Genomic DNA, 26,276 nt, shown 5'->3' on the forward strand with positions numbered 1-26,276 from the left:
CAGAACCCCATTAAGGCCCTAGAGTGCATCATAGAGAGGAAACGTCACAGTGTGCTGCTCTCTGAGGAAAAAAAGGATTCACATCGCGATAAGGTTGAAGATGAATGTTCACTGCTCCCTAATTCAATATGTAGGAGAAGAAAGCTGAACAGAAGGGAAGGTAACTCCCACTGAAATATGTTAATCTCATTGCTAAGTACCCGCCTGCAAAACAAGGCAAATGTAAGTCAATAAGAAATAACATAAAGAGCCTATTGACTCTCTGACCTTTCCTGAAGCCCACATATTAACATGTTCTTCACAGAAAAGAAAATAAAATAAAATTGTATTTTAAAAGTATCTTGATACAATACATTGTCTCCTGGGTGTCTCCTTTACACTTAAACTCAATTTCAACATATGCTGAAAATGAGCACTTGTGGCGACGTCATTTGAATATGGCGCTAATACATATACGAATTATTAACAAATTTTCTTCCCTTTGAATTTTTTTTTTTCTACAAAATTTGAAACCACTTTAATTCTGTGAGTACATATTATCTATCATCTTACTACGTCTCCCACATTTCATCACGGCGCTGCTGCGGCCCGAGCATGCGCACTGGGTTCCTGCGTAGTGAGGGACGATGATGTCAACTTTCGTTGGGCTGCGTTCAATGCTGAGCCAAACCGGCCGGAGTCCTCATGTCTAGAGAAGAAGTGCAGAACCTGAGAGGATGAGGAGGAGGAGGTAGGTCCAGATACGGGGTAACCAAGCATTTTATGGAATTGATTATTGTTAGTATTAATGCATCAATACTGGTCAGTGTTACTGTCACTAAATATATCTAAAGAGAAAATACATTAGACATGGCTCGTACATTGGTCCCTTTGGAGAAGGCGATCTAAAAGAGGCAATAGTGATTGTTGATGGTGCATTCAATATTTGTTTCCGTTGCCAAACCTGTTAGAAGCTGGACTCATTGATGAGCAATGTTAATTTTGAATAAGCAGTGAAACATTAGTAGCCTTCTCATAGGTCTTCTCGTAGCACTTAAATAAGATCGCTTAGAATGAAACTGTAGTTGCCTCTCAATTGTTAGAGTTTGGCGTCGGACAAAGGTATCTAATCTGTTTTCTTATTGAATATCAGTACCTCTTTCGTTTAAATGCATTGGTGTAACTGTGGCTTGCACTCCCGACCGATACTTAGTCGAGTCTGTTTCGCTGTTGAATAATACACTACTAAGAGCCAAGCGCTTTTTGCACTTTTACTGGCGACTTTTCTTGGATCCTGGTGAATAACAACGAATGAAACGCGCACCCTGTCAACTACCCCTGTGTTTGTACCGAACATTAATTAAGCAAATCCCTGCTGCTTGAGAAGCAGCCAGTGGAAGCGCTTTTGCATTGGGTCCCTTGCCTTTTATGTGAGTCTAGTCGGTGCTCATATCTTTTAATCATTTAGAGAGTTTTATGTAAATGGAAATGCTTACCGTAAGGCTTTCAGTCGCTTGTTAACCATAGCTGCACACAGTACGGCGGCTGATGGATTGGTGGGCTTTGTTCCACCATCTCCCCGCATGTGCCTAACTCGCGTCCGCCTGCTCCAAACACTACGGGAATAAAACGCGCACCGGTCCGACTGGCTTGTCTTTACCGGGTAACCTTATCCTGACTTTTATGTCGTATACCGCTGCCTTCTCGGTGCGTTTGAAATGCGACCTCGGCAGTACTCGGCCACGTTTGCTCGCCCACTCAGTCACTTCGCTTTGTCTCTGGTCTTTCGTAAAGGATACGTGCAAAGTTAGAATTACAGAAAGCGCCGCCGTTTCGGTTCAGTGTCACGTATTAGCAGTGTCACGTATTGTTTTATTGCGGATTAATACGTTTGTCCGTTGCAGCATCTGGGAGAACCCCTTCGTTGACCAACGCAACCGTGAAGCTGTAACTTCTGTGCATGCTTCGCATTCACACGATTTACACGCCGTATGAATCACTCAGCCACGCAGTTCGTGTTTGCTTTGGTGCCGACCGCTAGTATGCAGAGCCCTGCCTGGGAGCTAGTCCAACCCTCTCACTATCTTCGGTACCTTCAAGCGCTGGTGGGAGGCTGTACCAGTGCCTGGCTTGTGCCAACAGTTACAACCCCCCGGGTCTGTGAGCATTTCTTCAGGCAAGCAAACCTAATGTCTCTTCTTCAGCAAATTCTCACATTCTAATTAGACCGTGATATTAGTCACCAAGGAATAGGCAAGTCTAACAGTGCGACACCGGCTTGGGGACACTTGGCTGTAGATTCATGAAATTCATTCACTTTGCCATGAGGATGCCATGATTGATAAATATGATACACATACCAGATCCCTTGACAAAAGAAGATGCATGTGTGTCGTTAAAGGTATGTGACTACCTCCCTGAACCCATTTAACCCCTGCTTGGTGAGCTTCAGTAGAGTTGAACCAAGGCCGTGATCAAGGCTTAAACTAGCTCACTGTCTTCCCTTTTCATCCTCTCTGCCACAGACACTCCACATCATCATCTAAGTCTGCAAAGGCTTCAGTGGGAAATGTAGTAGGCTCAGCCAAGCGTCTTGCAATGGGTGATCAAATGGAGCTGCTGGAACAAAGAGTGTAAACCCCCCCGTAGGATATTATCAATAACTTAATAAGATCCCGATGAAACGCTACACTGTGATAACAGACAGGAGCACCACGGTCATAATGACATGCCGCACACAACAGTGTATGGCCTAGGACTGTTGTATTATGCGTAATGTTTACACCACCTCTGTTCCAGTAGACTCTTATTGAATTGACATTCACAGTTGTTTAACCGTGTGGCAGATGTCGTCTCAGGCTGCAAATTTGCCCAGACGTGGCGATGACGTGGAGATTCCCTTCCGTTCAACAAAGGGGAGTGTTATTGTGTAAATATGTGGGCTGTATGGGCCATGTGCTTATGTTTGCTTTCATTAAACAAAGAGGGGCGCAGGAAATTGGGTTGCTGCTGAGGGGCTGTGGGCGATTTTAATTAATCGGGTGTTGAGTTACACTGACTGGCTGTCACTGCTGTCGCTGGGAGCGGTCATTGTTTCCGCCGGAGAAGGGTGGTCTCGGGACAGCTGAGACAAGCCCACACCAGCGGCCGTCACGGTCCACTGCCTTGGCCCGCGCCACTGGGATCAGTGGGAGGCGGCTTGAGCAGCAGGATCAACGCGCTATCCGGGATGCCATGATGCAAGCGCCATCGGGTATTGAAACGTGCGGGGCTCTGAATACTTAACCCTTTCCCGCCTCTTCTCCCCTCCTCAATTCACTCACTCGTATGCCGCTTTTTTTTTTCCATCTCGCTTTTCTTCGCTTCTATTTCTGGTCATTTTTTTTGCTTTCCTTCCGCACACTTCCCTTAGAGGTTTGACCTGCTTGATGTGCACTCGTTTGAACCTCCGCCATCAAATCGCTCTTTGGAGCGTTTCGAAATACATGTTCATCGAGGTTTTCCCTCCCTAGTCCTTTCCCTTCATCTCTGGAATTGCGTCCCTGGCAAAACGCCAGGAAGCGGAAGCCGAGCAGAATGCACGGATGCTCCCGAGAGTGCATCCCATCCCATAGCAAAGGCCTCCTAGCAGGAGCTCTTATCTGCATGTCTGCTACAATTATGGTCCTGTACCTTATTACTCAGATGCAGTGTCCTTTGGGGGTTAAATCCACTGTTCTCTATGAGTGAATGGGGCACAATTGCAGTTTTTGTTTGTTTAACAGCAAGACAATGTTTGACTTCTTTCAAGATGGGATAAGGAGCTCTTTGCTTCAGGGACTGTGAGAGATCGTGGCATGGTAACACACCACAGCGGGAGACAGGGGTCCATCTGGGTCCTGCCAGGCCTTGTGCGATAGGGCCCCGCCCCGCCTGCCGTGACAATGGGCCTGTGTGACCGTTTGAATGTCCTATTCTCTGACTGGTTTGGTTCACTTAGACCAGACAATGCCCTCATTTAGCATCATTTATTTTCGGAAGGCCTGGTTGCCATCAAACTTGCCCCATTTCCCTCATGCTTGTCCCATAGGGGTGCTGATCCAGCAGCCACCCCGTACCTGACATTTAGATTGCGATACATCCGTGACCTGCTTGCCCCATCGTCCGCAGAACTGCGCCGATTATTGGGGCCTTGTGTGCATGTTACGTGCACGCTGTTTTTGTTTTTCTCTCTACAGCAGTACGAAGGTCGCGTGACTGTGATTACTTCTGATCTCGCCTCGCTGGTCACCCCCCCCCCCGTCTTGTGTTCGCTCTTCCCTCTAGTCCTCTGTGTCTGAGAGCAACACAGCCATTCTTCCCTGAGGCTCCTTGACCATCCTTATTCCTCTCAGGTCAAGGAGCAGGTCATTCTCTGCTCATGTGTGAATACGGGCAGCACCCATAATTTATGGAGGCAGGCTATTGAATTCCACACATGCAGTACTGAGAGAAAGTCTTTCTCTCAAAACTGCATGCAAATGTAAGTCTGAATGATTCGGTTTAAGTGGGGCTGGCCACTTCATCTTGGCAACACTCACAGGCTATTCAAAGGCACTGTATTTGCTGGTATGAGTTGCAGGGTCAGTAACCCTGCACAAGAATGACCCCTCCCAGTAGGTCAGAGTGGACCCTGCCTTTCTGATGTTTGCTCTTGGAATGATTTTTCTTACCTCAAACCATCACAATCCAAATATCTCAGACTATAAAGAACTTTGGTGGTGGGTTTCTTTAATGAGCACAACAAATTGAATGATTAAAGTCAGGCAGATATTTATTTATTTATTTATTTATTTATTTATTTATTTTTTATAATTAGTAGTTTATCAAGATTTACTTTACCAGAATTTAATAATGTATGTACTGATTTGCTGTGTTATGCCAATTTTTTAGCTTTGTGAGCCTTTTCAGAGTTAGGACACCACCAGGGCCTGGGATAGGCTTCTCTGATGCTGGACCTTGAGATTCAGTGCTTTGGCTCCTGACAGACATTGCCTAATTGCAAAACTCTCCATGTAACCAAACAACAGAATTAGGGCAGAGAAATTTGAACCTGCGCATGCCAGTGGGTCTATAGATTCGGCGTTGCGAGCGACTGATGGCCAGGCTCTCTAGCAGCACATGGAGCTACGCGGTGTGGTTTCGGTGTCCACTCCAAAGCTGCTCACCACGGGTTTCCGCGCGCCGTAATCGGAGCCGCGTGACGGAGCCACACGATGGCGGATGGATGCTGTGCTTCCTCCAGCCTTGGCCGTGGCAGGCCTGGTCAGATTAAACAAGGCCAAGGGCCAAAGAAAACAGAGGCATCGTCTTCCTCTCACAGCACCGAGAGACAGCGTAGCGTGCCTGGAGGGTGAGGCCCCTGAGAGGGGAGGGGGAGAGAGCGTGTTTATTACACAGCTATGGGTCCCGCCCCCCACCAATGGCCAGTCAGCCCAGCCGTGCTATTAAAGGGCCGATGCACCATACCTCTGAAAACTGGCCACCGAGCGAGTGTCTCATGGGAAAAGATGTTGTGGGGGTTCTAAAGGTACCACTTAACGCAGTTATTTTCTAAGGTGTGTTACAGAGTTTGTCTGTGAAGGCATGATTATTAGTTAAGTCACGGTGCTTTATGCTTTTGCCATTTCAATGAAAGGAACAGGGGGGAAAAAAATCCCTGTATTGCAGATTCTGTTTTTGGCATCAAGCCACCAAGCTCCGTGCTGTTTACATGTCGCTCCTGTCTGTCAGAATTTCTCAAAATACCTTCAATTACGTGTTCCGCTCGGCGATGAGCGAGCGTCTGTCTGACTCATGTCATCAGCGAAGCGTGAACGCCTGTCCAAATGTCGGCGTCCAGGCTCCTGGCGAAAGAGCGCTCCTTCCCCGTGGGCCATGCACTCTGTGTGCTCGCCTTGCTCCATCGCTCGGTGATGCGCGAGTTGCTGTGTCGCGGAGGTCTAGGGGAGCCCTCTGAGAATGTCTGCAGCCACGGAGACCAGGAGCGCTGAAGTTAGGCCCTCTGTGGAAAAAATATGTCAAGAAAGATGGGGAGGGGGGAGGGGCCCCAGTGACTGCAGGGTGGGGTCTTGGAAGCCTGAGCATCTGACTGCAGCAAACCCTAACTGAGATCTCGTGTCCAAATTACAAGGTCAGCAGAGGAGTCCAGCAGGTGAAGCAATACTGGGATTCCTAAATGTTTGTGGCTGTAGGTATTTTCGTGAGCGGCGGGTTTGAGTGCTCTCGGAAGCTGTGTTGAGGGAGGTGAGTGCAGAACGTGCAGCACCGTGCAACGAGCCGGAAACGGAGGGCGTGTCGGAGGCTCAGGGTCAGAAGGTGAAAGGCGTGCTCGTAAATAGTTATCTCTCGCCATAACAGCAAAGTTTTATTGGGCTGAGTTTAAAAAACAAAACAAAAAAAAACGTGAGGGGGCTTCTAAATCTTAGATATATTTAAACAGATTGTTCCCACTACCTCACTCTCTCGAGTTCCCTTATAAACCCTGGATGTGGTTTTAATTAAGGGCCTTAGGTCATGTCCAATATAACCTTGGTTTTCAGACAGTAGTATCAGTTGGCTCTGATGCACTAAGGAGCTAGTATTAGTCTTCCACTATTAGAGTGGGAAGGACTGTTGAATACGAATGACATACTTTAGAAATGACTCCATCTGTTCCAGTATCCATTTTGTCCGAATGTAGCCAAGTTTGACAGTGTGCTGTTTCTGAACCAATTACCGTGCTTGGAACCAATCAGATTGCAATCCAATCAGTTCCACAGTGAAAACGTAGCAGTTCCAGATGTCTCTCTGTAGAACTTGGCATGGGTGGAGCTGAGACCAAGTCCAGTGACCTCACCTTACCACAGGGTCCAGAGTTAGTGAATCCAGCCCTCAGACCAACTCCCCCACAAAAGAAAAAAGTATGACCAGCATGTAACACTAATGCGGATTATCAAAATATGTTGTACTTATTACACGCGAAAGGAGGCACAAATGTTTGTTGTTCATTCATAAAAATAGCATAGCATTGGGACTAACATGCTTTTGGAGGTAGTGTCAATCATGAAGCTCACTTTGTATGTTTGATCTTGCTGTAGATGCTTTGTTCTTGGTGTTTGGTTTATCAGCACAGACACGACCCAAAGGTTCATGTGGCTGCCGTGCCATCCACTCTCTCTCGTGTAAATCTCAGGTGACTGTGATCCTCTCCTCTTTTCTCTTTCCAAGCTCAAAGGTAAACCTGCAGATCTGCCACAGAGAATTCACAGTTTAATTTAGCCCCAGAACTAGGTTGCTTCCAACCTAGAATCTGGGCTGAGAAGAACTTTTCACTGATGTGACCTTGAGTATGAACACATGCTATTCTATTTCTGTAAGAGGGTGTTTTCTTGCACTGGTGATGTAAAGTCCTACTTTGGAACCAGTAAGATAGCCACACTCGCAAATTAAACAAGGACTATGTCCCTGTCATACTCAGCAGATTTTGTTAGGGTCAGGTGTGGCGTGGTGCTTGTGTACCCTCTTACATCCCGTGGTTATTTTAAGGTGCTTTCTTCTACACTTTAACAGCAAAAAGCAAACCCAGTTTTGTACTTTCTTTATAAAAAAAACCCTTTGCTTACAACTGTGGGTTGTGTCTGTGTGCCAGACCCCTTGCTCATCTGTACTGGTGCTGATGAGCTGTGTCCTGTTTTTCAGGACCCCCCCTTTTTTTTCCTCTCTCTCTCTCCTCTCGCTCTCTCTCTCTCTCTCTCTCTCTCTCTCGCTCTCTCTCTCTCTCTCTCTCTCTCTCTTTTTGTGGATCCAGGTTTACATGATAACAAAGGCATGCTCTCACGCTGAATCTGTGGGAACCATAGCGGGAGGACAGCCTCGCGCCTTATCCCCACCCCCGCGTGTTCAGCTGGGACCCAAACCACGTCTGGGCCCTTGTTTGGCTGAATGAGCCTGGTGTGACGTGTCTTTACATTAGCGTTGGGGCTCATCTTATCATCACGTTTCAGTGTCAGCACTTAACGGCCAGAGCGGAGATGACTGGAGCATGTGAAAGAAACCGCCAGCAAGGCAGAGGGTTGTGGTGATGACCCTGGATGTGTGCCAACTTGTAGCACGAGAGTGTGACTCCTCTGATCTCACGTCTAGACCTGAGGCAGCATCCCAGCCTTGGCTCTGAAGATCAGGTTGAGCAGGGATTATGTACCAATGAAGCCATAGTCACATCAGCAGTCACTTTAGCACATGCCGCAAGGTAAACAAAAAAATGGTGCACAAACAACTGTTGTTCAGACATGCTGAGGCAGTCCAGACTCACTCCTGTAGCCACTCCTGTTCTGTAGCCAAATCTAGCACCTTAAACAGGTCTTGCATAAGTGCCGTAGCCTTGCGTAGTGTTTCAAATTAGGCATGAAACTACATTGACTGTCTGTCTGTTCCTGGTAGTCTCTTGTATTTTCATTATTGTAATTACACTTCAGGTGAAAAAAAACAAGAGACATTTAGTCAGGAGAAAAAACAAAACATGTCATACCTGTTCTTTGAACAGTGTCTTATTTAAGGATGTGAAGTCACATTCAAATTCACCCACACACAAGCAGGTGCTTATCGTTCATGGAGTGGATCTGGGCTCTCCTGAAATGACTCCAAGAGTACACCACACACCCATGCATGTCCTCAACTTCCCTCCACAGAGCCTCTTCATTAATGGGATTTTATTACCATCCTGCAATTATATTTTTATATTTATAAAATGTGATTATTTTATTTTACTGAAAATAATTGTTTCTGTCTTGCATCATGGTTTAATCTTGCCTGTGAAAAAAGAAGAAAAAGTTTGTTTTATACATGACTGTCTAATGACAAATCTTGAGTCAGGCTTACTGGATCTGTGGTAGGGCCCCGGCCACCACAGGCAGGAGGCTGATTCTGTGTGTGACGTGCAACATCTGTCCAGATCACCTGCAGACATTCTGTATTTGGTTGTGAAGAAGAGCATGCTGTGGGGCTATGGACACGGCTCACGTGTCCTTTTATCTTGACGCTGTTTGGCATACAGGTTTCTGGGAATGTGAGGTGATTGGCAACCTTCTGTTTGGGTGAGTCTGTGTGACTGGTTTAGTTGCCTCTCAGTGCCGGGTCTAATGTTAACGTTGGGTCTGTTGAGGCTGACAAGGTGTCAAAAGAGGAACCAGCCCATGCACTTCTGACAGTGGCTGACTAAGGCATCATATGGGTTTGAACTTGCGTTCCAGTAATGATGAATCCAGCTAGACCAGCTGGGCCACTTGGGCCACCATCTGTTGAGTCAGGGCCCAAAGAAACCCCTTTGCTTTCTTCAGCCTGAATAGTCTCTTGATTTGGAATTGGATATGTCTGAACCTTAATGTGGATGAACTATGGGAAATCCCAGCAGCTCAAACTGACAGATCTTATTCTGTAACCCGATAAATCCCAGGCACATCTGAGCGGGTATGGTTCGGAGCTCTTATCAGGTGTGCATGCCACAAGACAAAGCTAAGACTACAGCTAAAGTGGCGTGACGGAGCTCCTGACAGGCTGTTCCCAGCAGTGAGAGCCTGCAAGGCCTCTGTCATCAAACAGAAACAGACGTATTTCTGCGTAAGGGCAAGTTAATCCAGAGCTGTTAACCCCCAAATTCCACTCATCTGCACTAAATGTCTCCAACAGCTGCAGTTTTTTTAGGACACCCTTGCAGCCTTCAAGTCCATCAGTCTTTCAAATGGTGTAACGTTTTAGAAAACGCATGTCTAAACCTTATATTGATGTCCTTATTGATCTGTTCTAACTTTAGACCTACAGTGATGCAAACCTCTTTATATTAGCTTAACTGAGTTTTTTGTCTGCAATGGAATAACTGTCAACTGTCTAGCAATTGAGATAATGATGATGGTTTTCCATAAATAGCAGCTTGGAGCAACACCCTAGCTAATTCTGCACATCGAGAGAAGGGCCGTGAATGTTTGTCCGCTGTAAATCAAGCAATGTGACATGCCTGGAGTCAAAGCACATGTCTGCCCAGCCTCTCTGCAGAGTTGGGGGGAAAAGTTCCAATTGGCTAATCACAAGCACTGATGTTTTCATGTAGAGGAGACTTTCTTGTTCATTTCCTTTATCGCTTTTCCTCGTCTTAATTGCACTCCCTTCTTTCCTCTTTCTGTTGTCCACCATTAGTCGTTTTCACTAACGGTTTAGTCACTCCTCTATAACCTGGCTAGGTGTCATGTGGCCATTGTCCGAAGAGGCAGGCCTTACCAGTATTAATGAGTGTTTTTGTAACCCAGCATATCTTTCAGCTGGTCTGTCTCCTTTCAGCGTGCATGGAAGCTGGAACTGGAATGTGCAGCTTTGTTCCGCACGGAGCCGCTGAGATCAAGGTTCTCCGGCAGGGAAATTACAGAGCAGGGAGACAAGAATCCAGACGCGCACGCTGGCCCGAACACCTCTTTTGCAGTTTGAGTTGTTGTTTGAGGGGTCATGGAGCAGGGCCAACCTGACACTGTGGTCTCTGTGCATTTGGCCCACTCTAAAACAAACTGCCTTTGTTTAAAGTAAACTTCGGTGTGGATGTACAGTGTCCTTGGATACCGATGGCATAACAGCGTAACTTTGGACAACCAGTTGTCGTTCTCAACTCATGTTTCTAATCTAACCCGGCCTTGCAGATTCCTCCTTTGAAACATACGAAGGATTCGACCCTTTCTTTTGCCAGAAGCTACCCAGGTGCTTGTGCAGTCTCTTGTGATCTCAAAGCTAGACTACTGCAACTCGCTACTTGCTGGTCTTCCTCTAAAAGCCATCAAACCTCTACAACTTGTCCAGAGGATTGAAGACCAGTCATGCTGCTGCATTCTGAAGTTCACGTTACTCCACTGCTGCGCTCCCTTCATTGACTCGCTGTAGCTGCACGCATCAGATTTAAAACCTTGATGCTTGCCTACAAACCCGAATATTTAAAGGACAACTGACACTGCTCCCTTATTGACTGACTAATTTATTACTTATTGTAGGGCAGTTTGTTTTTTTAACAAACTCTAGAACTTGTTTATAGCACTTATCATTGTTTAAGATGGACCTTTTGTATTTTGCACTTCTAGGTATCAGCATTCATCCCTGTATTCTACAGTATTCTAGTTCATTGGTATGTTTAATTCTAACCTACTATACTGTACTTGGATATATTCTATGAGTAAATGACGAAGCAATTTTGTAAGTCACTCTGGATAAGAGCGTCTGCTAAATGCCGTAAATGTAATTTTTTATTATTTTTTTTTAAAGAAGCGCTTTGTGTGATTGGTCATCATCACCGTACCCTTGAAGCTGCAGAGAAGAGCTGTAAGTGCATTGTCAGCGGTGCACGTCAATTTCGTCCTCCTAGCACTAAAAGGGATTAAGTAACATAATGCATTATACAGCATCTGAGTTACCCAGGGGCATAAAGGGATCACAGCTGCCCCACAGCTTATCGCGTCATCTTTTTTTTTTTTTTTTTTTAAAGGCTCAGGTGTTTACTTTTACACATCTGGCCTCTTTTAAAGTGTGACTGCCAGGTGTACAGAGGGCAGTCGTAGCGCAGCACAGACACGCTCCACAGATGGGAAGAGGCCCAGAAAGGCGAAGCACCGTCTGGCTCCGGGCTTCAGCTGTCCGGAGCTTCTAATCGGTAGACGTCTCCGAGCAGGATGGCGAGCTCGGTCTCCTGGTGCACTTGTGCGTCTCGTTGTTCTGCTTCACATTCGCCAGTCGCTACAAAAGCTATCTGTGGATAGTCAGTCGTGCAACTGCCACTAAATCATACGCTTGCTGCATCGTGCTTGGCAGAAAGTCCACGGCTAAACTGGCCATGGAATTTCGTGTAGTTCCGCTGCACATTCCCTGCCTTTGTAGATTTCAGATCCCCCCCCCCCCCCCGAAAACCACGTGTGCTACCTGTGTCTACTGGAGATATCATCAATCTAGCCATCTTGATTCGTTGCCCAGTCAAATGCTAAATTCATCACAGATCTTGTTGTCGTGATCTTCTGCCTTTTAAACCTGCTTTGCTACACCGTTGCACTCTACTTGTGGCTGGCTGTGAGAGACATGTAGCAGCACGGGCACAGGTGAAGCATTTACTACTGTTGTGCCAAGGGCGACGTGCGCACTATAGAGGCCGCATGTCTCAGGTTTTTGTGACTTCATGTCTTGCTAAGTCGTCTCCTCCGCCAGTCGTTCGGGTGAATTATGATGGCATGGCTGCCGTTAAGACCTCCGTGCCCGTGTGGTCTATTAGCATGCGTCATGGAGGCGTAGGACAACGTCCACGCATGCGCTGGGTTTAGGTGGACGCGTGGTCCGCCACTCCCATGCACAAGGCTGCGGGTTGGGGGTTTGAGGGGCCCTAGATACAGGGAAGACAGCATAGCAGCCTGGAATACAAAGTGCCGATGCTCAAGAAGATGAAGATTGCAGTGGGTAACAGTGCTGCCTTTCCTGTAGTAGACAGAAGGTTCAAGCCCCATGTGGCCAAGTATTCTATGCATGTGCCAAATGCGTAAATTGTGGTGGGCACCCTGTCAAACAAAAGGAACATCTTAATGTACGTTAAGAGGCTGCTTGTGTTTTCTCATAGCCCTCTTAAGGAGGCTGAATTTAAGCTAGTATGATATTAACAAAGCTTTCACTGCTTTAACTGGTCGATATGGCTTCGTATTTGAATTGACCTGCGCTCGTGCTAGCCTCCCTACCGCTTGTCTGCGCGGTTTTTGACCAGGGCGGGAACTTTGGCTTTACCGGGTGATGACAGGTGTTGCACTACATCTCGACATCCTGGCCCCCCGTGTTGCCCTATCGGCGCGTCATTAGGCGGAACCTCTCAGGCTAGCTGGAAGAGGTGGGGAGGTGAGGGGAGGCTCCAGGGGCGCTCCGCAGGATGGCCTCCCTGCCTTTGTTCCCCCTGCTTACGGCAGGGAACGAACGCTCGGTTAGCGTGTCTGTGGCTGTCCTGCTACCTGTAGTAGCCTGCGCAGCACTCCGACAGCTTACGTCCCATTTAATCAGATTTTGCGCCCCCCCCCCCCGGTAATTCAGTTTTCTGACACGAACCACATTTTATATGAGGCCTCAGGAGAATGGCGGAGTGGGAAGAGCACCGTTTTTTCCTCTTACTGTGCATGACTGACATGACGTATAAATGGCAGCTTTACCGTAGCAGAGAGGAGCTTCATGCGGCTCTGGGTGAAGTGGCTACGGACCGCTGGGACGTTCCTTACCCCCCGCCCCCCGAGCAGGCTGCGTGTTAGCCGCGACTCGGTGGGGAGTTCGGGAAGAAGAACAGACTGCGCGGGGAAGTGCCGGGCTGCTACAGGAGCGCGAGCAGCTCGGGCTGTCGCGGTGAGCACCTGCTTGTCTGCGTGCGCGCGGGCTTTTAAGCGGTTGCGCTTCTGGGTCGCACTCGCTGAGAACGTAGCCCGGGGTCCGTCTCCCGAAAGCGTGCTCAGACCGAAAGAACGGCGGCAGGAGCCGCCTCTGCCCGTCACGAACCTCCTCTCCTCTCCGAGCTGCGAACGCTGCACCAGAGCGCGCAAGGCTCGAGGGGGAGGGAAGCAAGCGCGAGGCAGCCACGCGCAGCCTGCGTCCTGTCAGGAGCCCGGGATCTCGTGCAAGGGGCGTGGCCTGCGGGGGGCGGTGTGTGTGTGTGTGTGTGTGTGTGTGTGTGTGTGTGTGTAACATCTGCGCGCGTGTCCTCGGGGAGAGAGAGAGAGGGGGGCGGGGCGGACGCGGACGGAAGGGCGTTTATGCAAGGCAGACTGCGGGAGGATCAGCGAGCGTGCCGGTAACCCGGGCAGGAGCAGCGACGCTGCCGCATCTCCTGCAGGTGGACGTGTCCCGAGGAATGCCCCTTGCGTCCGCACGCTTTCGGAGGACGCCGTTGTCTCCGCGCTCGGTCATGTTGACACTCGGGGGGACACGCGCAGCAGAGCTGTGGAAGGTAAGGGAACAGCTGACCCGCAGCTCCCAGTCACCCGAAGCCTGTTCTTATGTAGGTGGGGGGCAGCTGGGTTTGATGGGCTGTTAACCCCTGAGTGCCGCGGGCGTGTGTTCTCTGCCAGGGTGTCGGTGTCTGCAGTAATGTCGGTGGATTGGTGGAGGAGCTAGAGCTGGCTGAGCTGTGCTGGCTCGGCCTCAGCAGTGAAAACTGGCAATGCGGACCTGACGAGGTTACAAACCCATCCCTCCTGCCCTCCCATGAGCTGTGCATTGGCTCTCTAGAGAGGGGTGTGTGTGTGTGTGTGTGTGTGTGTGTGTGTGTGTGTGTGTGTGTGTGTGTGTGTGTGTGTGCGCGTGCATGCATGCATGGGGGGCTGCAGGCATAAATGGAGTGATGTCTTTTATAGCTCACACTCTTATCATTTTTAAACCCTCTCTCTCTCTCTCTCTCTCTCAATCTTTGCTCTGCTATCTCCTCCTTCCCTGTGAGACAGGGCGTCCCCTGCAGTTCTCATCTCGCTGTCTCTGTGACTCTTCTTAACATTTGCGTTTGTAAATTTTCAGTTACCCTCTTTGCAGTTTGGCTTGCAAATGTATTTCTTTGGAGGTGTTGCATTTTTAAAATAATCTACTTGTTAGGTGGGTTAACCGTGTCTTTTTATTGGATCCTTTCCTCCAGCCCATATGAAAGCTCATTCATTAATTTGAACAGTGACGATCAATAGGTCAGGTTAGTACATTTAAAAACTGAAGTCACCTTTGAAATTGGGGTTAGGGGTAAAGAACCGTCAGTGTTTACAGTGTTTTATCAAGAAATCTCAACGGGCCCATCACACGCTCCATAAGCTTCTACTTCTTTGTGCGTGTGTGTGCGTGTGTGTGTGTGCGCGCGTGTGAGAGAGAGGGTGTGGCTTTCAATTTCCACCACTGCTCACTGGCACCTGCAGTCTGTCAGGACAGACTGCAATCACTTAAAAGTGTGGAAAGGCAGGACTCTATTTTGGGTGCCATAGAAAAAGAACGAGCGATTTTCGTTTTATGGTGATCTGCGGATTAAAGTAGGGGGTGGGGGAGATTTTGAAACACCGGCGGGTGAAGTAAGCGATGGTTGCTATGGCAACTGCAGCAGAGGCAGGGATGGCCAAATTCCTCAATGCAGCATTCTAAAGCAGTTCTGAAGGTGGCATCTGAACTGGCTGCTGCGCGCGCTCCTTTGGTCCGTCTGGTTACAGACTTGCGCAGAGTCACGGCTTGGAAGAATTAAGGAACGGGGAGGAGGGGCCTCTCGGTGTGATCCAGCTGAATGTTATGTGACTTCTCTAGTGCATTTGCAGGCTCCTGCTTGCCTTCGAGGAGCAGAGCGGGTGACCTAAGCGCGGCTGTTCTTGCTGCGAGCTGCCCCTGGCCCGGCCTGAGGGCAGGGGTAACGTCAGCGGCCCCGGCGCCCACAGCCCTCTCGACCCATTGGGTGGAGAGCCCTGCCCCTGCACTTGAAGCCCTCCGCCATGCAGGCGGAGCGTTGCGTTTTTGGCAAGTCCGTGCTTTTGACACATGAAAGCATCATTTCAATGATTTGGTCACTGGCTGTCAATTGCTGAGGTAAGCAAATAAAACTCTGGACTTTTAGAAACTATGTGCTGCAGAATCAGTTAAGATAGATAGGAAATCAATTAAAAATGAAGCAGTATAAAATAATCGGTGATTTGTATTCTTTAGAATTTTACTCAAAATCAATGCAAGTTCTTGTGAATTATGACCTTTTAATTTTAAGTTTTAAAAGACGTTCTGAAAGTTTTCGTTCAGCGGCTTGTAAAATAAGTGGATGAATTAACAGCCGTTTCTGGTTTTTTGCTTGCAGTGATGGTTCTTGTAGCCATTCTGACTTTGCTTTCCACTGGTGTTGGTGTGTGTGTGTGTGTGTGTGTGTGTGTGTGTGCGCGGTACATCAGAGGTGTTGGGGCGGGTCAGTGGGAGGATATGTGTGGCCTGTGCAAGCGCGGTGTTGGGGGATGGGGACTCATTGTCTGCAAAACACGTTTGACAAGCCATCTGTGTGGGAGAGCCACTCCTCACCCTCCTGTTTGTCCCTCTAACGTACTGAGGACTGAAGGGCGTATGAAATTTTGAACTCCCGTGTAGGTGCGCTCCGGGGCTGGTTGTGTTTGGACCCGGCCGGGGTCCGCTGGTTGTGTTTGGACCCGGCCGTCCCTTTGCCGGTCAGCTGGGTGATTTGTGGGGTTATTACAACACGAGCGGGACACCCAACCGCTAGTCCTCGGACCACCGCGGCCCTGGTGATTAATGAAGGACTTTGCTGGTAATAGCTTTGTTACTCAACACCTCTTTTAAAAAACGGAGACCACGTCTCATTCTGCGCACTCGTCTGCTGGTCCCCACGCTGGGCGGAGCTACTAATGGCCTCCCAGTGGAACTCTGTGCTCTGTTGATTCAGGAACATTATTTTAGGCCTGCCCAGTGTCAGAAGGCTGTTATCAGTGTGTGAAACGGCGGGTTTGTGAACTAGGGGCTGTGGGACAGGTTCTGAAGGAAAGGCCAGCACGGCCTGGGTCCCTGTAATCAGAGACATGTCTGAGCTTCTAAAGCATCCATAGCATGCACTGGCTTTAAGACCTGACCTCTCATCTCAGTATCCACACACACATGCACGCACAACCCCTCACTCCTGTATATGCGCACCCATGAAGATTTCTCCATACAGCTGGTGCTTACCAGATAGTATGTGTCCCACAGTCTTCTCTCAGTGCCAGGGGGTCTCTCACGATTTGCCATCAGGAAGCTACATATGGAGACACAGTAAATAGCTATTAGTTGTTGTTATTTAATTCATTTATATATTTATTCTACTCTATAGATGCTTCTAATAATGAACCCAACCGATTTTCAATAGTCCTGGCAAAAGAAAATGTTAAGTACATATTACTTCCTTCCCACCGCTACATACTGTGTGTGTGCGTGCGTGCGTGATGGAGAGAGACAGACATGGTGCTCATCAATTGTTTGTTTTTTTTCCTCATGTTCCTGTGATGAGGCAGCAGCCACACATGGCCCCGGGGTCCTTCAGGCACTCCACCAGGCTGCCCAGCTGCACGTGGGCTGGATCAGGGACAGGAGGCACCGGGTGCTGCTCTGGTGTCTCACCCCTGCTGCACTCAGAGATCAAGGTGTCGGGGCTTTCCGTCCATTTACTCACATCACGTCACACGCTGACTCTCCTCTGCTTTTAGCCCCGTCATCGCCTTTAGCGTCTCGCCGGCCGCGCTCCTTAATGGGGACCTTTTGACTCAGCTTCTGCCTGACAGCTTTACGGTTCACTGGGGATTTTTTAGCCCCAGGCAGTGCGTGAACGCCGGGTTATGATTACACGCCTGGTCTGGAGGGGCGCTCTCGTGACGAGGGAAACGGCGTGAATCATGTTTACCTGTGACTCACGCGTCCGTACACATCCCCTCCTCTACTTCCTGTCTCTGCACCGGTTTTCGCTTCCTCGGGGGCATTTCTCCTGCCCTTTTGGCAGATTGCAGGTGTTTAAACTGAGCCGACGCCGGTAGCCGTCTTGAGGATTTGCGCGGGAAACGGAGAGGGGGATGCGGCGAAGGTTGAAACACGAGCGAGCCGGAGAGCGCAGGAAGAAACCTCCTAGCTAGCGTTGCGCACCGCCGTGAGTGGGAGTCTCTCGGCTGTCGGGCTGGATAAAGTCATGTCTGAGCACGTGCGGGCGCCGGCGTGCGAGCAGCGGCTCGAGACCGCACGCCTGGCCTGCAGTTAGGCCCGCTTCCATTTCTCCTGCCTCCTGCATAACATGACACATTAGCAGGACAATGCGACTTAATCTCCAGCTCAGCCGCACACAAACATCAGCGTGTCTGTGCGGCCGGTCCGCCCATTTAGAATAACATGTCTGAAGTTACAACAACACGCAGATTGTGTTACATGCCATAATGCAGTAGGTATGTGGAACATGGTGAAAGTAGGGATTTGGTTAGAGCCTACAATTTATTCATTTACAGGCACACCCTTATATTTGCGATTTGAAATGTTTGCTTTGCATCTGTCATGCATATGCAAATCAGGAGTGCGTGTTTGATATATGCGTATCAGGAGTGGGCTGGGATTCCTCACATTCGTTGAAAAGCTTTGAATATTCAAATAGCAATAGGAGATGTTAATCCTTAGTCTATGTAAAAAATTCATCTCTGTGTCAACAAAGGAATCAGCCTGGGGAAGGAAATGTGGCATTGCATTCATTTACAATAGATGCCCTATAATGGAGGTCTAGTAAAAGTATAGTGTAGAAGTCTACTGACCATACTATAGTAATATTATAGCATGCTACTAGGAGGTGAGAGAGCTTTGTGGTAGAACCCAGCAGTGTATGTGTGGAATGTATTGAGGCACACCCTCGGGGGGGGGGGGGAGGTTGGTTAACTCCTCTCCAAGACCAGAAGTGTGTGAAGTGCCAGGGATTTTTTGGGGAACTAATATGGTTACAGTACCAGAATGAAAACAGAGTCTGGAGTGACGTTCCACACTGAACTACCCCCGGACACCCCCACACACACCCCACTGGAGCAGAAGCCCTCCCTACAGCCCTGTGGCCCACCCCAGTGGGGGTAGGGACCGAAGTCAACTGAGGGTGAACCTTTTCTCCAGGCTTGCAAGTGCATCTACGTGCCATTATAGCGACTGAACTGTGTCGAGGAAAATGGGTGATTTAAAAAAAAAAAAAATAAATCCAGTTCTGTTGTTTCATTTCATTTTCTGTGATTCTCATCTGGTTCTGAAGGTAATCCCTTAAGCATGTTAAAATCAGATGAGATGTTCTAAAAACCCGCTCCTGGATCTGACCGTGTTTTGATGCAGTCTGCAATATTTCCTCACTGGCTCATTGTTTGTGTTTTGCTCGGTGCTGCAGGGAACTCTTTGTTGTGTCTGAACACACACAGGGGAGTAGAGTGGTCAGGGTCCGTTAGACTCGTACATTTTACTTCAAACCAGTGCGCTCCCTTGTTAGTTTGGTTTGGAACATTTAAGACGAAGGCGTGCACTTACTCCATTTAGACAGGCCGGGCGGTTACGTTTTCAGAAGTCTATTGACCTGTAACACTGGTTTCAAATTCTGGTCCTGGGGGACCCAAGCACCTCACAGTGTTGCCTTTTGTTAAATCCTGTTGTAATAAGCCTGATTTAACTCAGGCCTTGGTTGTTGGCTGTGGGGAGTTTTTAAGAGTGCATTACACAAGACCAAAGGCTAACCTGCGTCAGACGGATGTTGCACAGGAATGGACATTTTATTGCGAATAAACATCTTTTCAGCGTGGTCCTGCTCTCTTCCTTTTCCATGACTGTCCCATCCACACGTAGGTGTGTATACAAGCCCTTATGCTACTAGAAGTTTGTTTGAGAAAGTCAAGGACGTGTTGAGATAAACAGACGTTCTTGCCTCCGGGAGGGTAGCTGCTCTGCCTGTAGGTTCTTAATGTGAGCACCTTGCATGCAACAAGCGGCCGCTTTAACCGCGGCCGTTATTGTGTTTTCAGGTTAATGTTTTACAAAGCGAGCACATGGCATTGTGGACTGTGGCTGACCCGTGCGCTCTGCAGGCATCCGGTTAATCCCAGCACCAGGCATCATTGTTTGTAACGTACATATATTAGCCTGCCTAGATCCTCCCACCTGACAGCGGTATGGTGGAGCCGGAGTTTATTTGCTGATGGCTGCTCAGTTTAATCTCGCACAATCTGAAGTGTTTGCAGTGCGGGAACAAAGAGTGTGTTTATCAGGGAGTCGGAATGACCACATGGAACATGTGGGACCAGCTATGGCTCTCCACCCACCCCCTTAGAAGGTCTGGCTTTGGCATACTGCTTGAGCCTTCATGGAGCGGTTTGTAGGTTACCCTGCTTACCTGGGCACGTTAACGTCTTCCCCACACACCACCAATATCTCTCCAGGCGTATTTGTTTTCTGTGTCAATCCATCGTTTCCAGAGCTTTGAGAATTACCGCTACAGTTTTATGTGTTTTAAAAGCTGCCTGTGCAGTACAGTGAGTACTCACTGCTCCACTGACTCTTGTGCAACTTGATTTATCGCATATCTTAACCAAACTGCAGCTCGATTTATCGCAGGTCTAGCTGTAAAACTAGTAAGAACTGCTCTCGTGAGCGGGAGGATCAGGGTCAAGTTATGGGTTTGAGGGATGGTGTTTGATGGATGGTGTTGGTGAAAGTCTTGCCCAGCAGCAAACCAGACATTTATTTACCTCACATTTTCGTCGGCAGACTGACGTCTGTCCTTCTGAGCATACATGTTGTTGCTTAGAGCCCAGAGCTTCAATTTCACTGAATACAACTGGAAAATTATAAATGGCGGAGTTTGGGGGGTACAGCTTGTCTTTGGAGTGACAGGCTAAGAACATTGACATGGAAAGTTTGTAAATGTTATAAAATGGCATTGAGCTTAGTTGAAAACCCATCTTGTTAGTATCTTTCATTAAAAACAAAAACAACCACCAAAAAAAAAAAAAAAAAAAATCTTGCTGCAGCCTTCACTCACTGTTCTGTGTGGATAAAGACTTTTTCCCTTGAATGTTTGGGACCTGAAACCCAGAGGCCATTAAGCTGGTGGGGGGGGCTGTGAAGATAGTCAAGGTGATAGTCAGCAAAACTGCAGAGAGAACAGTCTATCAGTGCATGTCTGAACAGTGTGTGTGTGTGTGTGTGTGTGAGAGAGAGAGAGAGAAGGAGCCAACTCTTGGAATTGTTGCACTTTGAGATCATTATCCTCCTGGGCCTGACACCAGTTAAGAGGTACTAAAGCCCCCACTCTCTGGGCCTACTCCCGGGGCTTCGCAATTATGAGAAGTAATCTTCTGAGTCGAAGGTCCTTTTCATTAGCTTCTGTCGGATGCCAAGGGAAACGTGTTATTTGTAATTACACAGAACCACATCACGTAAATAAACCTTGCCACATGGATTTTCTCAGGTGAAGGGGCTGAGGGAGCTCGAGTGGCTGCCGGAGTCCTTTTTCCTCAGGGTGTTGGCAGCTTGGTTTCTGTTGCTTTTTGCGCAGTTAGACAGCACACAAACAACGGAAGCAGAACGCGGCACGCTTTGAATTCTTTGTATCAGTGAACTGTGTGTAAATTCACTGAACAAAACAGTGACTGTGAGTATAAGTTTGTATAAGTGACCGCTATCCCTTTGTCCTGCCAAGATTTCCATGTGTGGCTACGTAGCAAATGTGCACTTCCATGCGGTCAGAGTGGAGATCATTTTTCTATGTCCGATCTCATTCTTTTTCCTCTGCTTCCATTGTTGCTGTGTTTGTCGCCTCGGGGCCCCTGTGCAATCACCGCCTTGGGTTAAACCACCAAACCTGCAGGGCTATGGAGCAAAGCAGGGCAGGACCCAACAGAAGCGGTTAACTCGGTTCACTAAGTACAACCCACCTTCTGCAGAGCATGTGTAGAGAGGGCCTCGAATGCCGCGGGATGTGATGGGCCAGCGTGGCTTCCATAAATCCCAAGTCTTCAGTTCAATTACGTCAGGTCGCACTCCCAGGAGCCTTGCCACACACGCTGGTCGGGCCCATAAAGGCATGTCTTAGCTTCAGACTTGAACGACGGGGGATCTTGGGCCGTAATGGCGGCCTCCTCGCTCGCTTTGATTTCTAATTGGGCAGCAGACCACTGGTTTGTTGTCTCTTATTGTAGTTTTGGAGTCAAGTGTGATGGGATTCTCATTTTAGCCAGAGGTTGGAGAGCCAGTAAATCTGAGAGCAGCAGGAGTTCTTTGCCAGGCCAGGATGGTAAAGGTAGTGCACTCAGCAAAGGGGAGTTTCTCCAAACTGCTGTGCAGTCTGTCTGTGGTATCGTGAGAGGTCTCTTTGTTTCAACATTGCACAATCAAGGAGAGGAGTGCGCGTGTGTTTGTGATCTCTTGCCTACTGGGCGGGGGGGTTGCTACAACACACCATAGCATTTCTGCTCCACCATGGAATGTCATTTTGTTTGGCCTTGTGAGATCTGTACACTGAAACTTGTTTACTCTGAATCAGTGTCCAGGTCAACAGGCATTTGGGAGCGAACTGTCTCCTCCTCTTGGGTAGGGCTGCTCAGGATTCCTTGGTGGCGGCAGACAGGCTGAAGGGGTTATGGTTCAGCTGCGCTCCAGCTGTGGAGATTACACTGGTAACCAACAGCCGGCGTTCAGGGCATCTGTACCACCCGCTCCGTTATTACAAAAGGCCAAAGTGTCATCTCGGCACGTGATCTTCCATAGCCATCCTCCCTACCGGCTCACCAGCTCTGTGTGCAGTCCCGTTTTGGCATCTCCGTGTCTGCCTAGCTACGGATGACCCGAGGGCGCCTAAGCGGGAGCAGCGTCCTCACACCCAGCCTGGAGTTCCCCTCCGCTCCATGCAGGTGTGCCGTTCTCTTCCAGCACCTGCCATTCCGGTTGGATTTATTGAAGTGTTTGAGCGATACGGATTCAGCTGGCTGTTTGGTGGAGGGACACGGAGGCGGGAAAATTACAGGCCAGTGGCAATGGTTTAAAAAAAAAAAAAAAAGAAAAAAATATGGAACTGTTTAGCATTCAGCTTTGTAATCAGCACAGACTGGAAGTTCCCTCACCTATTTTTACCATGTATTTCAAAAGGTTCAGTCTGTGACCAACCTCTTCTGTGGTCTGGAATATGGGCTGTTTAGAGCGTCACCATGTCAACACAAAACACTGGAGCACTGGTGCAGATATAGTGCTGATAGGACTGTGCATCCCTAGTTGTGCGTGTCAATGACTTATGTTTTTAAACGTGGCCGTTCATTAATTTGTAGTCTTAAAGTTTAACGGCTATGCTCTCTGTGATCCCATTGACTAGACTTGTGAGGTTTCTGAAGATCTCCTCAGCCATTGTGAAGTTTGGCCTAACACTGTACTGACAGCTGACACTGCAAGTCCTGCTATGCTGGAATGGAATCTGCAATGCACACATCAGTGTTTGATGACCAGTGTATAAACAGCAGTACTGAGAAGCACAGTAGACAGCAAGTATCTTGAGACTCTGCCAACAGCTCCTTTAACAGGCTTCTTTGAGTTACAACTTTCCAACTTTCCTCGACAGTCATGGAAGTGCTTTCATGGGGTACGGTAGTGAGTTGCCTTTTGTGTTTATGGCAAGCAAAGTGAGTAGTTGTGTGCCTAGGAAATCCTACACAACGCAGGCAGCTCATCTGCTTTCTTTAAACTTGTCATTGTCGTTGTGAGATTCTGACTTTCCCTCTCTCCTCTGACGCCATGGTCCCAGTCCCAGTGGATCTTTATGACTGGCCATGAAACCGTAAAAGTCAAACAGGACAACTTCCCCTTCCTGTGTGCTCTGAGGGTGGGCTGCTAGAGAACTTGAGACCGGATTATGAATACAATGGACTGATTGCAATCGTTACAGACAACACAGACTAATGGAGGTCTAGGATTCACTTCCTGTGCATACATTCAGCGATCAATACATGTGGATACAAACCACATTAGTGCTGGCTGCCCCTAGAATGCCAAACGGGGTATGGAACGTGTGTGTGTGTGTGTGTGCGCGTGCAGGTCCACTGAACCAGGTTGATGTGGCACTTAGACAGCATCACTACTGGTCCTGATTCAGCCTGCTTAGTAAAACTGCCCAGATTTGTTTTCCCACAGTTCTCATTTTTGTGGGTTGGGAATAAACTGAAAAGTGATTTAAATGTGAACAGTTTCTTGACTGGCTTATGCTGTGTCTTTGTGCTGCTGACAACCCCAGCGTGACCGACCACAGACCAACATGTCTACCTGTGCTTCTTCTTAGGGTTCTGTGACAAGGGACCAGACTGATTAAGCTCACCTTCGCCCCCTGACCCCGGACCTTTTTTGCGAGCAGCGATGGCGCCCCGCAAGCGTGGCGGCGGAGGGCGTGGCATGTCCTTCGTCTTCTGCTGCTTCCAGAGCGGGGACCACCCGGAGATCACGTACCGCCTGCGGGAGGACTTTGTGCTGCAGACCATGGAGCCCACACTCCCCATCCCCAGCTACGACGAGTTGGACGCCATGTTCTCTGAGCTTGTGGTGAGTGTTCTCATGTGATGTTCACGTTTGTCTTTTTCTCACGTGATTTTCCTTTTTTGTCCTGTTTTCAGCAGCAGTGCAGTAGGGGGTTTTCATTCTATTTTAGGTGTTTTGTTTTTCCTGCTGGTGTACAGCTGCCGCATGCCGCATCTGTGGATCGTGTGTGTGTGTGTGTGTGTGTGTATGCCATTGTGCATGTTTTAACGTCATTAGCAGTCCTGCATGTTCTTGTGTTGTAGTGAATACTGTATATCTTTGCATAGTGGCCAGACTAAAGGGGTGGACAGACATGAACTAAATCAGTTACAAAGGATGCTCTGCAGGCTGTTGATTTAGGCTGTGTGCCAGTTAACAGTGTGTGCCACCTATAAATGAGCACTTTAATGTGCGAGTTTTCAAAGCAGAATGATGCAGCTAAGAAGAACAAGAGTGTTTGAAATGGGGCAAAATTGTTGGTGGCCAAATTACAGGTGCAGGTGTCAATAAAACAGCAAAATCTATGGAGATAATTATGTTGCAAAACTGGAGAGCTTGAAGGATCCAATCTGAGAACTTTTAAATCAAAATCTGTGCTTTTGAATATGAGAACTTACGAGTATATGTATTTGTACGCAAAAAGATTTTTGGCTGTACAACCACAAATTCGAGCTCGCAACCTCTTAAACATGACAGCACAACTTCAAATCTGCCCGCCTCAGCTTTTGCACCATTTATCTCAGGCTTGTTGCAAAACTGATTTGTGCACTTGCATGGGATCAGGACCCTAAAAACCGTTTAAACGCAACACCACATGGCAGGCATGGCTGCACTCGTGAGGCGGAACTACCGACTGGCCGACACTTTTACAGGATGACGGCTGGGCGCGATGAAGCTACGGCCTCGAAACAGATCTTGGAAGTGAATGTTTTGTGACCCAGGCTGAATAAAAGCTTCACGCTGTGAGACTTGCAAAGCTGTACATCAGCACACATGAGGAGGAGCATGTATCAGCTGCTGTCGTGCAGGGGTACCTAGCCTGACCTAACCTGGTCTGCTGTGCACAGAACCAGGACCCCTGATTGGGGAACGTGGTCCCGACGAGCCGCGTTTCACTCGCTCCCCCCCCCCCCCCCATCTTAGTGTTTACATTTGGAAATGTAAAAAAGCTAAAAGAAAGCCCACCATCCACACCAGCTGTTGCCCACCGTTGAACGTGACGAATGCATGCAACACATGTGTCCTATCATCCAAACAGTGGTCCCTTGCAATGTTTCCATATTATATCTTCCATTTTCTGAGATATAATACTCCCTCTCCACACTACTAAACAATGCCTTCTGCGATGTTCTGAAGATCCGAACCTCACGGAACTTCTTCCCTCTAACAAACTGGAAGCTTTTTAGTCTTAAAGAACAGTCCAGTATCATACTGCATGGTGGCCTCCAATAAGGGCGTAAGCTATTTTTCTAGCAAAGCATGGCAGTATGTATCAGGTGCTTGATGTTATTTGTTTCTGTTATTGTGTCCATGTTATGACTGCTTATGTAGCGCATGCAGACAAAATGAATGGTAATGTGGAACCCCATGATCACTATGATCAATTTATTCCGCCCCCAGACCCAGACCCCGCCCCCTGTGAGCTCTCTAATTTGGTGTAATTGATGCATTCTGGCTTACTGACTGATCAAACTGAGATCAGTGCTGCAAGACATGACTCTCTCTCTCTCTCTCTCTCTCACACTCTCTCACTCTCGCTCTCACTCTCGCTCACACTTTCTCTCTCTCTCTCTCATGCATACATTTTTCTTCTTCTTCCTTGTTCTCTCTTTCGCTCAGCCAACCCCTGTGGTCTGTTGGCTCAACTTGTGCTCAGTATGTCAACTGTCTTTGCTCTGCACATCAATGGGCCCCATTGAGTGGCCTTCTGTCTTGGCGTGCTCTAGAGACTAATTGCCTGGTTTTGTCTGGCTGTCTCTTCAACCTCCCTATCCCACATGTTGGTTTGAATTGATGCGCAACACAAAGCAGCTTTAGGCGCTTTGACAGAGATGTTTACTGCTTCACTGACTTTGCCACGCGTGGTTCTGGCCCGAGTCAAATGTTCAAGTTGTAAATTACTGTCTTGTAATGGGCAGAACATATAAATGTATTCCGCTTAGTTCTGTGAATAGTTCTGTATCTGGTGAAGACCCCCAACCTAGGTTCTTAAAACTACTGCATAT

General features: G+C 48.2%; 1 protein-coding gene across 7 annotated transcripts in view; it reads left to right on the top strand.

The window, feature by feature from the left end:
* Positions 1-631: 631 nt before the first annotated feature.
* The window catches only part of daam1b (dishevelled associated activator of morphogenesis 1b), a 51,201-nt gene continuing 25,556 nt past the window's right edge, over positions 632-26,276 (top strand). For 2 of the 7 annotated variants that reach the window (XM_035524228.2, XM_081717529.1), the window contains exons 1-2: positions 632-730; positions 23,819-24,075. In XM_035524228.2, the coding sequence (XP_035380121.2) occupies positions 23,893-24,075 (183 nt within the window). In that variant the 5' untranslated portion in view covers positions 632-730; positions 23,819-23,892. Of the gene's footprint in view, positions 748-8,203; positions 8,228-13,724; positions 13,964-15,199; positions 15,562-17,015; positions 17,145-23,818; positions 24,076-26,276 lie in introns of those variants that run through there. The other 5 variants (XM_081717525.1, XM_081717527.1, XM_081717528.1 and 2 more) reach the window with 5 other exon arrangements.

The sequence above is a fragment of the Electrophorus electricus genome, chromosome 7 (genome assembly GCF_041902795.1).
Source record: "Electrophorus electricus isolate QZ-2024a chromosome 7, ASM4190279v1, whole genome shotgun sequence".
Taxonomy (NCBI): Eukaryota; Metazoa; Chordata; class Actinopteri; order Gymnotiformes; family Gymnotidae; genus Electrophorus; species Electrophorus electricus.